The sequence below is a fragment of the Pelecanus crispus genome, chromosome 5 (genome assembly GCF_030463565.1).
Source record: "Pelecanus crispus isolate bPelCri1 chromosome 5, bPelCri1.pri, whole genome shotgun sequence".
NCBI lineage: Eukaryota > Metazoa > Chordata > Aves > Pelecaniformes > Pelecanidae > Pelecanus > Pelecanus crispus.
In genome coordinates, this window is record NC_134647.1 from 27,163,953 (window position 1) to 27,180,936 (window position 16,984).

At 36.2% G+C, this 16,984-nt stretch overlaps 1 protein-coding gene across 1 annotated transcript in view; it reads right to left on the reverse strand.

The window, feature by feature from the left end:
* TTN (titin) overlaps positions 1-13,104 on the reverse strand; it is a 242,336-nt gene extending 229,232 nt beyond the window's left edge. Inside the window, exons 1-12 of the mRNA XM_075710465.1 lie at positions 13,014-13,104; positions 10,284-10,487; positions 9,281-9,568; positions 8,424-8,512; positions 8,089-8,333; positions 6,095-6,388; positions 5,705-5,852; positions 5,104-5,223; positions 3,932-4,069; positions 2,968-3,105; positions 2,349-2,486; positions 71-346 (exon numbers count right to left, since the gene is read on the reverse strand). Of these exons, the coding sequence (XP_075566580.1) occupies positions 71-346; positions 2,349-2,486; positions 2,968-3,105; positions 3,932-4,069; positions 5,104-5,223; positions 5,705-5,852; positions 6,095-6,388; positions 8,089-8,333; positions 8,424-8,512; positions 9,281-9,568; positions 10,284-10,487; positions 13,014-13,104 (2,169 nt within the window). The remainder of the gene's footprint in view (positions 1-70; positions 347-2,348; positions 2,487-2,967; positions 3,106-3,931; positions 4,070-5,103; positions 5,224-5,704; positions 5,853-6,094; positions 6,389-8,088; positions 8,334-8,423; positions 8,513-9,280; positions 9,569-10,283; positions 10,488-13,013) is intronic.
* Between the last annotated feature and the right edge of the window lie 3,880 nt (positions 13,105-16,984).

The following is a 16,984-nucleotide window of genomic DNA, read 5'->3' on the forward strand; positions in this document are numbered from 1 at the left end:
TCTCCAAACTGAAACAGATTTCAATGGGACATAGTTTTTGGAAAAGAATGCAATGTAAACTGAGTCTAACCTCTGTTGAAATATGAACTTCCTTCTTTTCAGCAGCTGAGATATGTTTCTCAGGAGGAACATAGACAGTTTTAACTTCTTTAGTGACAACATGACGTTCTGCTGGGGCCTCAGCAACACGGTCTGTTACAGTGTGCTCTTTATAGCCATATTCCAGAGTTTTCTTCTTTACATAGGCTTCATCTGCTTGTTCTCGTTCCCAGGGTGATCGAACACGTGCCTGATCAACTGCTGCAACAACTGTAGCTACAGCTTCAGCCCTTTTTCCAGCTTCAGTCTACAGATAACATTGGCAAAATTTATACAAATATTCATTGTTATATTAAAGGCTTGCACATCTGGCAAATACTTACAAATATAATGCTCAGTAAATTATATTCAAGACAGAGAGAGTGCATAGATATGAAAAGTAATAATGAATCATAGAATCATAGAATGCTTTGGGTTGGAAGGGACCTTTAGAGGTCATCTAGCCCAATCCCCCTGCAGTGAGCAGGGGCAGCTTTAAATAGATCAGGTTGCTCAGAGCCCCAGCCAACCTGACCTTGAATGTTTCTAGGTGTGAGGCCTCCACTACCTCTCTGGGCAACCTGTTCCACTGCTTCACCACCCTCATTGTAAAAAATTTCTTCCTTATATGCAGTCTAAATCTACCCTCCTTTACTTTAAAACCATTACTCCTTGTCCTGTCATAACAGGCCTTGCTAAAAAGATTGTCCGCATCTTTCCTATAGGCCTATTTGATGTAAACATCAAATGTGTTCACCCATAAATACACTTCAGAGTCAGTAGATTCAAATATAGACATATTTTTTCTAAGTTCTATCCATGCATGTTCAGAACATATCTATGCTTGTGCAGCTTTAATATCAATATTTGTATGCAAGCCTACTTTTAATGCTTTAATGTGAACATCAAGAGTATGGCAGGTATGTAGATGTGCACATAATTTTAAAATTGGTATGCTCATCAGCTCCATATAACTGTTAGATGCTACTAAAAAAATGTAGAGATGTGTCTAGCATCTGATGTGAATGTATTAACTAAGGAATATACCTATAAAAATTTTTACCACAGGCATATCTGTTAATTCAGTGCTAATGTATTTTAAATGATTTTACAAAAGAAGGAAAATTGAGCACTCTGAGAAATTGGAAATAATGCATTTGTATCAGGACTTTTATTTGTTTCTAATACCTGACAAATACTGTTAACTTCTATGTTATCAGGGTCCAAATTTCTTCCCAGTCAGCCAACAGTAGGTCATAAGATGATTACTACTAGTGTTTATTATTACAGTAATAACAGTAATATATCTGGATATAGCAACAGAACATATGAAATGTATGCCTTGTAGATAGGAAAAAAACTAATAGATAATTTCATGCTGATTTTAAAACCATTATGACCTTAAACTAAAATAACTTGAGTGAGGCCAAAATGTGATTAATTACAGAGATTTTGTTTTATTATTAAAGTAGTGTTTAGGCAACCTTTTATTCAGTATCGTTGCCGATTTTAAAATCGTTTTTACCAACTTGAATTTGGCCCTAAATTTACATAATCTAACAAGTAACTGTAATCTGTTAGCAGTCTGACTCCTCTGAGTGAGTTTTATATGCTACGCTCTTTTAATTATATTTTATAAAAGTATTTTATGAATGTACCATATGTTTCTAACAAAGCAGATAAATAGACTTTAAATAAAAGCTCTTGGCATCTATGCTTTTCTTCCACATATGAGAGTTGCTGGCTATATTATAACAGAAAAGCTTTTCTACTGTGGAAGTCCTACTGGAACAAAGCAGTGTCAACAAGTGTCTGATTGTCAGAAGTAATAAACTGGACAGACTTGAATGGATGTTAAAGTCTGTGTTGTACAAAGAACAATACAATTCAAACCTTAATAGAGAGAGGTTGTTTCATCTGACAGCCATAAAATTGCAAGGACTCATCTTGTCGAAAAAAAGATTGCAGAATCAGAAATTTGAAAAAGTAAACATTACTTGAAAGCCATTGGTAGGGAGTAGGCTTTCACAGAGAAATATGACTGTAGTCTTAAAAGTGGCATTTCCTAACAGGGTGAGACATAATCCTCTTTATCACTAGAAATTTAATCACACTAACTCTGTTACTTGACAATCATCCCCCTTAACGGATATGCTATCAGAAATTGATTTGAGAGCATTCTATTGTACCCAAGTAGCTCTTAAGAGGTGAGGTTTGCAGATAAAACAAACTGTAACAGTGCATTTCACATCTGCAACAGCTATATTCACCTGATCATAAGCTAGATGAATTTGTTCTTGCTTGGCTGTAATTTCTTCTCTAGTTCTGGACACTGTGACTGGTGCTTTGGTTTTATCAGTGGCAATTATTTTCGGAACTACAGTAGTTTTCTTAGCTTCCTTTTTAATCTAATAATTATAGCAGAAATAAAAGTTTCAGTTACATATGATCTTGAAAAATATTTGAACAATGGGAAAACATTTTGGAATGGGAACAAGAAAGAAGAATTAAGGGGTTAGATGCTTGTGCACTGCACACATCTCTGTATTATATGTATACTGGTAAGTATTGTTACACCCTGATGCCTATTTAAATAAAAGTAATGATTGAAAAAAAAACCCCAAACTTAAATGCATTTCAGGAGTCAGTCCATTCCAAAGGTCAGTCAGAAGAGAATTATGGGCATCTTATTAATGAAAACAGTTAGGAGAGAAAGAAAGAGGTGGAATAATATAATCTAATTAACAGTAGTTCTAAAAGTTTGTAAGTGGAATAAATCTCAGAAAAAAATGAGCTGGAAATGTATAGTTAGTATTTTTTGAGGGACACATAAGGTTTGTAAAGAAGAGAGGATAAAACACCAAATATGGTTGTAATAGTGCTATTCACCTTTTCATGGGTTATGCTCACTTGTTCTTGTTTGGTAGCAATTCCTTCTTTACTTTTTGATATTATGACCGGTGGTTTAGGTTTATCAGTGGTAATTACTACCTTAGGTACAGAAGGTTTCATATCTTCCTTTCTTATCTAGTTTTTATGGTAAAGAAAAATAACAGTAATTGATTATGTCTGTTGTCAAAATTACACAGCTTTTTGGGAAAGTAGGATAAGGTTTCAGAATGTATATCAAGAAGAGAAAAACATCACCTGAGAAATGAAATAATTCCTTTGTACAGACCAAGTTATAGCCTATCGTATATGCTATCTGAACAAAGTACATACAAAGTCATTAACATATTGCATTAATCTGTGTGTGAATTAGAGAGGAACCTTCCCACTTCCTAGTTAATTGTGATATATCATTGTTACATTTTGTATAAACTGTTTGCATAAAAATGAGTGTTACTAACTTAATATTTACTCCCATCAGTAGATGGAACTATTTCATCGGTTACTCCAACAGAGAATGGTTCCACAATATGGTCTAGCAGATGCATTCAGTCCTCACACAAATATAAACTTCATTAAATCAAACTCCACATGTTAATATCATATCATGAGAGATAACCTTTACAATTTATCTTCAGAAATCTACTTTCAGACAAAAAGCAAAGGTCATTAAGCATCAGATGAAATTCTGAGTACCCTGGCAATAAAAGCCATAATGCTTAAAGGATCTGTAGGAAGGGCAGCTGCACTCTTCCTCTGTAGATGGAGCTGCTATGAAGTCAGAAGAGCTGGACATGCAATGCTGGGGCTATATCTGGAATACCTTGCTCTACGAAGTTTTGATTTTGTAATATTCTCTTCATAAAGAAGCAGAGCAGACATGTAGCATATTTGATGAAGAATGAGATTTTTATAAACTTATTAGAGTATAACAATGAGCTAAACATCTGTAACATTTATTTACCTGTTCATGAGCAATGTGCACTTGCTCGTGTCTGGTAGATATTTCTTCTCTAGCTCTTGATATTTGTTCTTGTTCTTTGACTTTGTCTGTGGCAATTATCACTGTGGGTACTGGAGTTTTCTCTGGTTCTTTTCTTACCTGGATGTTTACAAGTAAAGAAGTTTAAATGATATCTTGTTTAATAATATGAGGTATGTGATTTTCGATACGTTTGGAAAAGAGGATACAACCGAAAGGGAGGAAAAATGTCAAACTCTGGATGTCAAAATCAACTAGTCTGGAAACAACAATAACAACATGAACAGACTTTTTATAAAACGTATATACATTTAGCATAAAAATAATAAAATATTCCACAAATGCTTGCTTTACTACTGAAAGCAGTAATTAAAAAAATTGGATCAGAGAAAAACTGTCCTGCATCATAATCAGTTTGAGAAAGTGTACGATACTAAAAACAAGTTTTAGGTAACTTTCACTTTGCCAAGAAGTTCAGATGTAATCTGCACATAAGCATGTGATTTTTTGCCCAGGTGGATTTGTGTTTCTCGGTAATTTAAAGATAGGTTACACTTTCTTCCTCATGCATTTCAGCTAGAATGCAAATGTAACATTTCTCTATAAAAGCCGGTCTTCCATTAAATCACATTTGTCTAATAAAACACATGCTAAAATAATCTGAATTCCAATCACTCATCACTATTTTCAAAACTGATTGCAATGCAGAATGAGTTTGTCCTTTTTCTGACCCACTGTGCTGCCAACAAAGCAGGCTACAAATAGCAAGCTTAGAAACAAAACCAGAAAAGAAAGAATGGAAAATTGAAGAGGTATTTCCTACATCTCAATTCTTTAAATGATTGAGAATACTATCTAGTAAATTACCACACAGTCTATAAAAAATAGATTTTTTTCTAAGTTAATGTTTTTCAAGTTTATCTATCACATTCTTAGGTATTAATAATGGAAGTGAAATAAAAGAGGAAATACAGTCATCATCAAGGAGAGATAGGAGAATGACAGCAATGTAAACTAGAAGAGTGAACATATATAAAAGGAAAAATAATATTACAGTATGTCATTTGTCTTGTTCATAGGCTTGTCTTTTTGATGAGATAGTAGACTTTTGAACAAGGTAGGGTATGACAAGCATAGGTAACATCTGTATTCACCTTTTCATGAGAGATGTGCCTTTGTTCTTGTGAAGTAACAATTCCTTCTCTAGTTCTTGATATTACTGTTTGTTTTGTGGCTTTATCAGTGGTAGCTACTACCGTTGCCTCCTTTCTCATCTGATTTTTATAACAAAGAAAAAACCAAAGCCTTAAAATTCATTTTAACAAATTGATCATCAAAAGAAGAGGAGAAGGAAAAATAAGAGAGGAATGCAAGTGAAGGAAGAATACCAAGGGAGAATTATTTTATTGCTAGTGGGGAAATTATAAATGAGATATTAGAGGAAAAACTTCATCAGTGTAAGAATAATGTTAGAGAATAAATGATGAGGGAGAATACAGGACCACTTTCATAGAAGGCACTCTTAAAGTTAAAAACAGTTTAAGAGTAATTAGTTCAATCCTGCTACGATGGAAAGCAATGGAACAAGTGATCCATGAGCATTCCTTTACAGTCCAGATGCTCTATACAAGTATGCATGCTTTTGCAGTGCACTGGGTAATATCTTGTTAATCCCTCACAGTGAATCATGCCTTGTTTGCATGTTGGATGAAGGGATAAAGGGCAAATCATAGAATGTCTGTGCTCTGTTTCTACCTGCTCCTGAACAGGTTGAACGTGGACTGCAGTCATTGCTGTCCTTTTAGCAGTTTGCTCTACAACAGCTGGAGCTGGTTCTCTCACCATGGCTTGATCCACAGCAGCAACAACCGTAGCAACAGCTGCTGTTTTTTCACTGTCCTTTCTCACCTATATTAGTCACATCAAAAGACATTTTTTTCATGTTTTGCATACATTCAGAAGAAGCACAAAACAAGTACAAAGACAGAATGTTGCAAATACGCATTTAAGTATTTGTGGCAGAAATTTCTCAACAGCAGATACACACATTTTTATACACAGCCTCTCAAATTCCATTTAGCAGATCTATTCAGCAGTGGTGAGTCCGCACATAAAGCAAAACCAATACTCTTTCCAAAAATAGACTTTACCTCTCTAGCACCGGCTGCAACCTCACTAGCAGCAGCACCACTAATGGTAACTTGTTCTTGGACTCCGTATCTCCCCTCCCATCTTTCTTCAGTTCTTATCTGGGTAGTGCTTGTAGATACTCTTGTTTCCTTCATCTGGGCTTCTGTGGTTGCAGCATATCCTTCCTGCTTCCAAGGAGGAAGGACTTCAGCCCCAGCTGTTGTCACTACATGTGTTTTACGGATTGGAGATGGAGATTTCACTGGTCTAATAGGTGAGGTGGAGATTCTTCCAGCAGGGGAAACTGACCTAATGAAAACAATAAAGTATTAATGCAATTGATGTCATACAACAACAGCTATATAAACTACTTCAACCTGAACTTGAATTCACTCCCCATTTAGGGTATGTTCAGTACTCTGTAGTTTGATTTTTAAAACGTTTTTGAGGTCTTCTACTTGTAAATGACACTTACCTGTTTTTAACATTATACCTATTGTGTGTTTTTGTCATACTCATAACTGTAACTCATCTTTGTAGTAGCTTAGTTAGATTTCCAAAAAGAAATAAGGGCAAATGTCGAAGGGCACTTCACTCAAGCACATATATTTAAAATATAAAAATACATCATCAGTTTCCATTTTTTTCTGTCTTAATTCTCATAATAGTCATAATATAAAAGGTTTACAGGCTGTGGGTATTACATATTATATTTGTGGTCCAGTCTCTGCAGAGAGACAAAATGATTAGTGTAAATGCACTTTGTAAAATATCATGTGGCAGCCACCTAGCAAAAACACAACTGTATCTACTCCTGCACCACATCTCATTTCCATGTGTCATCCATACATGTGTTCAGACTCCAGGCAAGCTTCTGATCAGGGCCTGTATTTTTTCCCATACTTACATTTAGAAATCTCAGCCACAATAATTGATAGCCACTTCGAAAGTGCTAGTTTCTAAATTTTGATATTCCAAAAATTCAATCCCAGTCCTAGCAGACAGTTTTAAAGCATTTTTTCAAAATGCTTTCTAACTTAAACTTGCTTTGAGAGGAATTTTTTTTTATGCCGTATTTCCCAGGTAACATTAACAAATTGCAGCAGTAGGGGGCAGCATCATCATATTAATGTTTAGATTTATTTTCTAATGTGTTGTACGTCTACAAGTGGTTTGACTAGCAGGGGAGTACAAAATTCTAGTTCCATATGCACTCTAGATGTCAGTATTGAATTATTCTTTCATCTAGGTGGTTTGTTAGTTATTGTTAGTTGCTCTCAATCCATTTCTTCCTGTCCTTGCAAGTGATTCTCAATGGGGCCAAATTCACCCAGCGTACCTAACTCTGGCAGTTTAAATGGGGCTCTTCTGAGCACTCAGCTTGGAGACTTTCCTTCCATGGCGCTGGTGCTTCAAGATGCTAAAACTGCAGGACTTCCAAAGCAATTTTCTCTTTACCTGCCTCTCAGCACAGAGCTCGTGGGGTCTCCCACTAGCCCTGCTCCAAATCACTTTCCCTCTCAAGATCCTTTACACAGAGTGGTAAACTTCATTTTTCCATAACTCCATTGATCTTGCCTTCAAAACATTATTTCTGCAGTCATTACTAGCACACACAGAGAACACATGTTCATGGTTTTTTACATATTCTTCCATTGCTCTTTTTTCTGTTCATCTAAAATAATCAAGGACCAACTGCTCTACTGTTTTCTTCTCTTTCGTCATGAACTTGGAGCTTTAAGTGCTACTTCAGCTGTATGTAGAGCAGCCAAATGGGATTTATGCTCTAAAGGATTTTCTTCCATATGGGATAGAAAATTTACGTAAGGGGCACGGACTTCTATAGCAGTGGCAAATATAGAACATTATAGTTCACAGTCAGAATAAACTCAGTCAGTATTAAGTCAGAGCATTCTTTCATTTTGTACTATGCTCTCATTCTACAGCATTACTGCTATACATGGAAGCGACTCAAAAAGCAATCTTGTTGGAAAGAATAGTAAGTTTACCTTACTGGTGAGGGTGTTGGTGCTCTGACATGTCTTACAGGTGATGGTGATTGTCTAACAGGTGATGGTGATTGCTGTCGTGCCATTTGTGCTTTTGCAGCAATTATTGGTGGGGTTGGTGATTTTGATGTAGGTCTAGGAGGCATTCGTGGAGGTGCTTTGTGTGGGAGCTGTTGGGCTGTCACACCTTCTATGACTGTTTCAACACTTGTAAGTGATCTGGCATCAAAGTGGGCTTCAATCTTCTACAATGAAACCAAGAAAACAAATCTGAGATACTGCAGAAGTAATCATCCACATTTTAGCATTACCTGCTTTGTTTTTGAAAAATATACCTTTTCAATTCTGGCTTGTCTTGTTTGTGAAATCTGAGCAGTCGAAACAATTGTCTTTGTCTTTTTAGCAGGAACGGCTTCTTCCTCACCTTTTTGAAGAGAAAACATGGTCAGGAGAATTGCGTATAGCAACAAACAATAAGCAGTTACAGAAATAAATGAATGGTCAATTCTAACTATATACAAATGTATATAAAAAACAGAGAAAGAATTAAACAACCATCTGTTTTTCCTGCAATATCTATAGACAGATAGTTATGAAAACAGTTGAAATAATATTTCTGCGTTACTATGTCATTAGAAAAAAACCCAAATAAACCAAAACAAAACATATTTATTGTAGATTCTCCAGAATCTGTCCTGGATCTCAAATGGCTACCCATTTGGAAGCTTGACTGAGGTGAAATCCAAGCAAGACTGCTCTGGGTAGAACGATTCACTACTACAATTCTCCTCTATTTAAGAACTGTCTTCATCCCTACCAGGCTTATTTACAAGACCATGTACAGCTGTGCAGTCTACTATATCTATTCTATCAAAGCCAGCTTACGAATACAACTTTGAGAAATCTACAGAACTAAATGAGAACAACTGAAAGTATCCCACACTTTTTTCTGTCTACTGTATCCTCAGTTTAAAGAAGACCCGTCCTGGAGAAAAAGTCCTTTTAAATTCTCAGACAAATATGTTTGGCAAATTTCACCAAAGACACTGCTTTTTCACAGAAAGTTAATAACTCTTGAGAAAGGAGTTATAAATTAACTTATTGATATAAGTTTGATGAAGTGGTATGTATTGTACCATCACAACAACGAATGCTCTCTTATTTTCATGGCTTGCAACTTCAACTCCATTACCTTGAATTAGCAATTCAGCTGTTGAAGTAGCACGTCCCACATTATTTGTAGCATTTACTGAATAAGTACCGGAGTCTTCAGGATATGCTTCTGCAATTATTAAGCTGTAAAGGTCTCCTTCTTGCAAAATTTGAAAATCGGGGGAGCTTTGGATTTCTACTCCATCCCGATAGAACTTCACCACAGGTGTAGGGATTCCAGTCACTCTCACGTCAAGTCGAACTTGACTTCCCTGCCTTGCAGTCATGCTCTGTAGTCGTTGTGAGAAGTTTGGTGGTGCTGTTCCAGCTGCAGTTTTATTGAAGAAATAAATATAAAAACAATAAGGTCTGTTAAAAAGAACTGTAAGGGCTAGATATTTTCATTACTAGAAGTGCACATGGTCTATTTCTCCTTCACATGCTACTGACAGATGATACTACCCTCTCAAACATTCAAAACTTTAAGAGTAGATTTGCCAAAATGCAAACACCCTTAACATTTTTCATGTGTTTAAACTTTCTGATACTTCTGATGGTGCCAATGATTGCACATGTTTCTAGAATTAGAGGTGCATTAATTATAATTATAGGTAGTAAGTGCAGTCTCTTGAGTATGGCCCTTTATATGAGTTATTCTGATAAATATCATTAAATATCATTAAGGCCTCCATCCTGCAGAACTTTATGCTTTCTTTTATGAGCAGTTTGAATGCAGCTGGTGTGACAGATCACATGAGCAGAAGTATACAGGGCTAAGCCAGAAGTTTGTAATTGTGATTAAGAGTTTACAAGATCAAGGTTAAACTTTATACAGTTAAGGTGTAAAGGACGCTGTTAGAAATTACTGGTGAGAATATGTGCTGAATTCTAGACTGCTTTAGAAAAAGGAATATGGTTTGCTATTTCTTTGCTAATCATGAACTTAAAATCCAAACTTTTTTCATTATCTGTGACACTTCTCCTATCACTCTCTTTCTCACATTGCTAGCAGAGACAGATGCCTTTCTTTAGCTGCTTGATACCTGTGACAAGTAGTTCAGCAGTACTAGTTGCTTGCCCAGATCCATTGGTGGCTTGTACGGTGTATCTTCCACTGTTTGCTTCTGTCACGGCGGGGATCACCAGTTTAGCGCGGCCATCACTAAACGAGATCTGCACACCAGGCAGAGTAGCAGCAGAGAGAACCTGGCCATCCCGATACCAGCTCACCTCAGGAACTGGGAAACCTAAAGAAAAAGGAAGACAAAAGGAGATTAAGATGCTATGAAATGCCAGCATTACCATAATACTTGCTCACGTATACACAGTTATAGTGGAGTGTAATGACATAGGCACAGGTCTACGACTATATGTCCAGCGACACAGTGGTAAAGAAATTTCTTTTTAGAAAGGTCTTTAAAATACACAGAGCAATAGGACAACTGCACAGGCTACTGCACTTAGGAAATCACTTGAATAATGAGTGGACTATAGTGTCTGGCAATCCTTTGAGGAATAAAAGTTCATCAAAATTATGAGGGAGATGAATTGATGCACATGGGGTATTTTTTTATTTATTTATTTGCTAGTATCTAAGTAGTGTTGCTAATAAAATTATCTAGTCCAATAGTTTGGAGACAAACTAAAAATCAGAACTTCCAAACAAGTTAAGTAGTTGTCCTAATACTAAATGATTTTAGAAAATGAGGTGACAGAAAACATGACTGTTGTAGACATTAACATCAAGTGCTATTAATGTTTTGGTTTTTTGTTTCTTTTTTCTGAAGTGAATTCTGTTTGAGTTTGGTGGAAAGCAGTCAGTTGACCTTTTGTTGTTCAAACATATTATTCTTTTGTTTTCAGGGTCATGCACAAGACTCTTCTGGTCAGCTGTTTTTTTAGCTTTAAATGGTGATTTTAGATTCCTAATGGAAATTCTCTTCCCAGTGTTCTACTTAGACAACTTTATTGAGCAACTGAAATCCATTTGATGAACAGGTAAAATTTTTATATCTCAGGTGGTTGCTAAGCTCTTCTTGGTAATCTTAGATGAACTGGGCTCTTCACATTCAGATTGTAGCTCTTTATTAATACTTGACTTGTATATAAAAGGGCAGTGTTATCAGAGATAAACAGAAAGTCTGAATTTCAAATTCACAGTAATTCATGACAGATAGGAAGGGCAGACAATGTAGCAGAATAAAGCTGTGTAGTCAGTTATTTATGCAATTAGTTCAAGAAATAAGACTTTCATATTTTTTTATGCATTAGAAAAACTAAATGCCAAGCCATTGTCAGATCTGTCAATCTTGGTAGATGCTTTTGGGGCATGAAAGATATTCCAGAATCCCACAATGTGAATAAAAGCTAGTAGGAAATTGCCTCACATGATATTTGGGACTGAAGTACAAATATGGCATATGCCATTAGAAAAACTACTGTATTGCCTCTTAGAAATCAAATTCCCCTCCCAAGTACTTCATGATACCACACAAATGAAAATAGCCAAAAACACACATTAAGCCATAATATTAGCATCCTAACTTGTTCTGATGATATATTCATGTATTTGTTGTAATAATAATAAGTATTGTGATCATTAGTGGAAAGAAACCTTTCACAGAAAATGTACAGTGTACAGAAAAGAGGGGGTCAGGGCAATTAACTGGAGAGTAGAGGGCCAAATAACAGAATAAGGCATGACAAATTATGATGGATGTAGACTACAGGACATGTTCAAACACCCTGTGTGAACCTTGTGTGAGCCAGTGTTATCCAAAGGGACCAAGGGATGAACCACAGTGGACCATAGATGTCAGAGATCTTTATAGTTGGACAGATCATGTGTTTGCACCTGTCATGGAGCATCTGGGTAGTGTTTTACGGTATGTGGATCATCACACTGCTAATGCCTGTAAGACAATGTAATTCCATCAGCAGGAACACGTGTCATTTCTCCTTAGTCACTGCTGAGGTCAGAGGCACTCTTAGAACAGGGTGTTGGTTATCTGGTAAAGTTATCTCAGGGGTTTGCATGGGGTGTTTTAATAGTGTGTAGACTGGCAAAATGAAGTGTCCTTTAAAATTATGTGCCATCTTTAAATTGCATCAGCAAATTATATTAATCCAGCCTTGTACTACCATCATGATCACCATAAACTTCTACTATATAGCAAACTAAAGTTTTCTACCCTCTTCAGTGGCCATATGGACCTGGTTTTGTGCTTTTAACTCCCCTGCCAGAACTCCAGAATTAAGTAAACCCAAGGGCACAGAAGGTGGAAATACAGCTTAGCCAGACTAAGGCTTAGTACTAGGTCGATGAAGAACTAGCATATGCCTTGGCTTTTGCACCTTGACTCCTCATTGTGTCTGATCATCATCCAAACAAGATCACTCTCTCTGCACCCATATGAAGTTCCCTTATTAGCACAGTATGTGTTTGTATGTATATACTTCTAATGTTATTTCCCCCCAGTTTTGATGATTCTAACATACATGAGGATTAGACACCAGTCTCATTGGCAGGATGATTTGGCTATTGCCTGGGAAGCCCTGTAACTTTATGCAGTACGTTTGTGGGTATCTGACAGTACCTCACAGTGCTGATCAGTACCATATGATGTGGATATATATTCACATCTCAGCACTGATCTTTACCCATTCAGATCAGATTATGATCTACAAAAGGTGTTATTGTTTGTCTTAGCATAAACGTTACAAAAAATAATAATAAAAAATAATCATCTTGCAGGAATGAATCAAAACCTTACCACTAATATGAGCCTCAAAGGTTGCGGCACTACCCTCCAGTGCCACAACACTTTGTAATGGCTGCGTAAATGTTGGTGCTTTTGTCGTCATCTTTACAGGCACTCTGAAAGCAAGAAAAACATAATTAGATATCAATGGTGAAATTGTTATTACATTCACATCCTTCTTGCTAGATTTTAGAAATATTTGTAATTATTTTCATAACATTTTACTCTTCCCAGTTTTAAATCACATTGACCTGATAAAATGTGAAGGTTTTGACAAAGTTGTATAGCAAACTACTCTTAGGGCACACTTGGTTGAGTTAGATGTGAAACTGTTAAATTTAGTGAAGCTGTGATTTGGCATTGCAAGTATGCAGCAGGAGACAAAGTTCTGCTTGACTCATTGCATGACCTTGTGCAGGTCATCTAGCCTCTATTTGTCCATTAATCTCCATTACCTAAAGAGAAAATAATCTCCATGTAAAAATTTGTTTGAAAGATTTGAAAACATTTTGTTAGTGCAAAGCATTTGCATTGTCCAACAGGAAGACAACCAGGCCACTAAGTAGCAATGGAAAAAAATGTGAAGGTTGACAATCTATTTGGCTTTTAATAATTCAAAAAATGCCAGGAGGCTCTCTTTTAAAAGCAGCCTGTAAGTAGTGAATAATTTCATTTTACAAAGAAGCTTATTGACATTAAAGATGTAGATAAAATTCTACTCTTTCTTAGAGAGTATCTCAGTGGAATTTTGAATATGGGAGGACAGCCACCTTCGAAATGTGAGCTAGGATATAAGGTAGCCACTGACACTGATGGTTTGAACAACTGCAGATCCATGTGAAATCTGAAAGAAAAATAGTTTGCTTTCTCTTCCTATGCCAGAAGATCCTACTTTGAAATAGCACACTGCCACTAGAAAAGCTTCTGTATCAGGAGTATTTTATATTTGCATGAACATATTTATTTACTGATGTTGAATTGTGCAGTTTTTTAAAATGTAGCTAGTATCTTCTTAATAGTATCATACAACTATTAAAGTTACAATTTTTCTCATTAAAAAATTCCCCTGAGAGCATATCATGTCTTACTAAACAAGGGTTAACCCCATATCTTTTCAAGTCAATCTCACTCACACATTTACTGTTGTTTACTTTGGCTTTTGTGCCTGATTTTGTGGCAGTCCCAGGCTTAACTTAAAATTAATATGAAAGTGAAGTTTCTTTCACTATGAGCCAAATTCATGCTACCTTTCAAAGGGGTGAAAATTCTTCATGGCATGATTTCCTTCATTGAAATCAGTGCCTGATGCCTACATACAGTAAGTGCATAAGGGCAGAACTGGGTATTGTATTGGGATTTTGAGCTGCTTTTAATTGCCTTTACTGATTATCTGGATACTTGTTCCAGCTTGACAGAGGAACAGCCTTTTATCAAAGCTTTTCAGCTTCAAGGGTGGGAGGAAATGAGTTCAAATTAGAAAGAAATGACCAACATTTCATCCTAACAAAACACTAGTTTTCTGAAAGGAAGATGAAGACAAACATCTGTCACACGTAATTCACTAACATCTACTTCAGTTATAACTATGTTTTGAAGCTCAGCTAAATATATGGAAATAATCTTACAATATAATTAAACATTATGACAATATAATTAAACATTATGAAAGCTTATATGTATATGTAATTTCTTGACTCCAGAATAGATTGGAAATCATTTAATTGAGTAGAATTGTCATTGAGTTCACACAAAGTTTATATATTTCATTGTCTAGGCAAATTTTGGTGATGAAGATCTGATCTTATAAGGCTTTTTGTATAATTAGAATTGAAAGTATGCATCTGAAATGTCATGTTCCAGAAATAACCTTCTCAGCCATGAATGACAGCAGACAAGTGTTCCAGAGCTGCCATGTAATTGATACCTTAGCAGTTGATTCCCTTAAAAAGTCATCAGCGCTTAGCTGATACCATGTGCATCTTATCAGAGCTATTCTTGGACCTTCTCAGTTTATCTCTCAGTAGCATAACCTTGAACACTCCCAACAGAAATGAGTTTATAAGTTAAGAAAATGTTTCCATGCACTTTCAAATCTTAATTTATATAGTCTTTAACAATAAATACACTGGAAAAACTTTTTGCTGAGTGTTAACAAAATTTACTCCCAGAAATTTAAGACATAATCTTGCCAGAGAATTTAAGTGCTCTGTATCTGTCCTCTGAAACCTATACCCCCCTGTGAGAAAATTTATAAATAATAGATCATATCAGGATTATTAATGACTGATAAAATACTCATTACACTAGCAGAAACATGCTACTAACCTGATCTCTCAAAGTGCCTGTAAGAGTGGGCTAAGCCCAACGAAATCTTCTTGAACGACGTCCTTATCCAGAGTAAGATTTTTTTAGACAATCCCAGCATGAGAATTGTAGAGCCTCTAATCATAAAAACAAAACTACACAGTCTTGACAGTGTAGTTTTGTTTTTTTGCAATCCCTACACCCGAGGCGAGGCGGGGAATGCACGACTGCTCAGAAGTGCTAACATAGTTGCTTTGCTTTATATACCCCAGCTCTGCTGACAGGTCTGCCTCATCATGTCAGTGCCAGTTCTGATTGGTTTCCTAAAAGAAAGTGTCTTGTGAGAGGGGATCCACTCTGTATAACCATATACCACCTGTTGGTTTGATTGACAATGCTAATTTTGGAAGCACAAAAGGGATTCACTGAGGAAACATCATCTGTTCCAAAGCTTTTGATTTATAATTCAATTTCATCTATAATGTGCAGTTTACAAGCCATTGCAAATTTCCTAAGTCATAAGCACAAGACAAAGAAAGTAATAAAGAAACATTTTAGAGGATACGGACAAGTCAGAAGTAGTCATATTAGTGAGATTCACCCTTACTTTCTTTCATTATAAAACATCCAACAAGCTACCAAATGCATCTGTCAATCACCAAACTAAATAAGTAAGCTGAGCTCAGACATGTGGCTGTACACTATTAGAATACACTGTTTAAATTACTTTTTCCATAACTTTGAATTTTATAATTGTATTTGGTAATAAATAGATTTGGCGCTCTGGGTTTTTTTGTTTCCTTCACAGTTTTTCTGTTGGATGTTCCAAGCAGTTAAGCTTAACAAACAATAGCATACAACGTGCAGAAATATAAATTCTGTGAAAGTAAATTAACACAGACAGCTACCGTAATTTCTGAAAAAGCAGATTTTAAGTCTAACAGCTTTTTTCTAGACCTGTGAGGCTTTGTGCAGACCACAGAATTAATCATCCATGGAATAGCATATTAGTTGTGAACTTCCACTAGCCCAGCTTCATCAGTCTATGCAGCTAATTGTACCATTAGATTAGCTGCCTCCAAAACAGAGGTCAGAGTTAGAAGACTACTCTCATCTATAGATGGAATGGGAGGTGTTTTGCCACACCACCACACCTGCCTGTTTCCAGTGTTGCCTTCTTATCAAAAAATCCTTTCCTTCCCTATGAAGTGGAATATATAATGCGTATCTAGCAAACTTAAGCATATAACTGGCTCATACGAGTACTTATGTGCTTGAAGTCAAGCGTGTGCTTAACTGGTAAATAGAAGACTTCAGTCTGCTGTTACCAAGATCCACATTGAAAAGGATCTCCCAGAGGATACCTAGAGAAGTAGACACAGGCTGGAGTTTTGTAGTATCAGCTGCATTTGTGTCTGAAAACGACCTGAAGGAAACCTCCAGCAGGAGCTCCAGAAAATGCCAAGGAGAGAGAATACCACCACTATGATTCCTGCAAGGGGGTATTATACTATAGTTTGCAGATCTGAAAGACAAGAAAGTATAGGAGGAATACTCTGTGCACTGGTACTAGCTGGACACTCACAGAGGTTGAAAGTCAGAATATGAGGGCTCATTTTTAACTTTTTGTTGCAAATAGATATCAGAGAGCCTAATCTCTCTGTATAAGACTTAGTAAT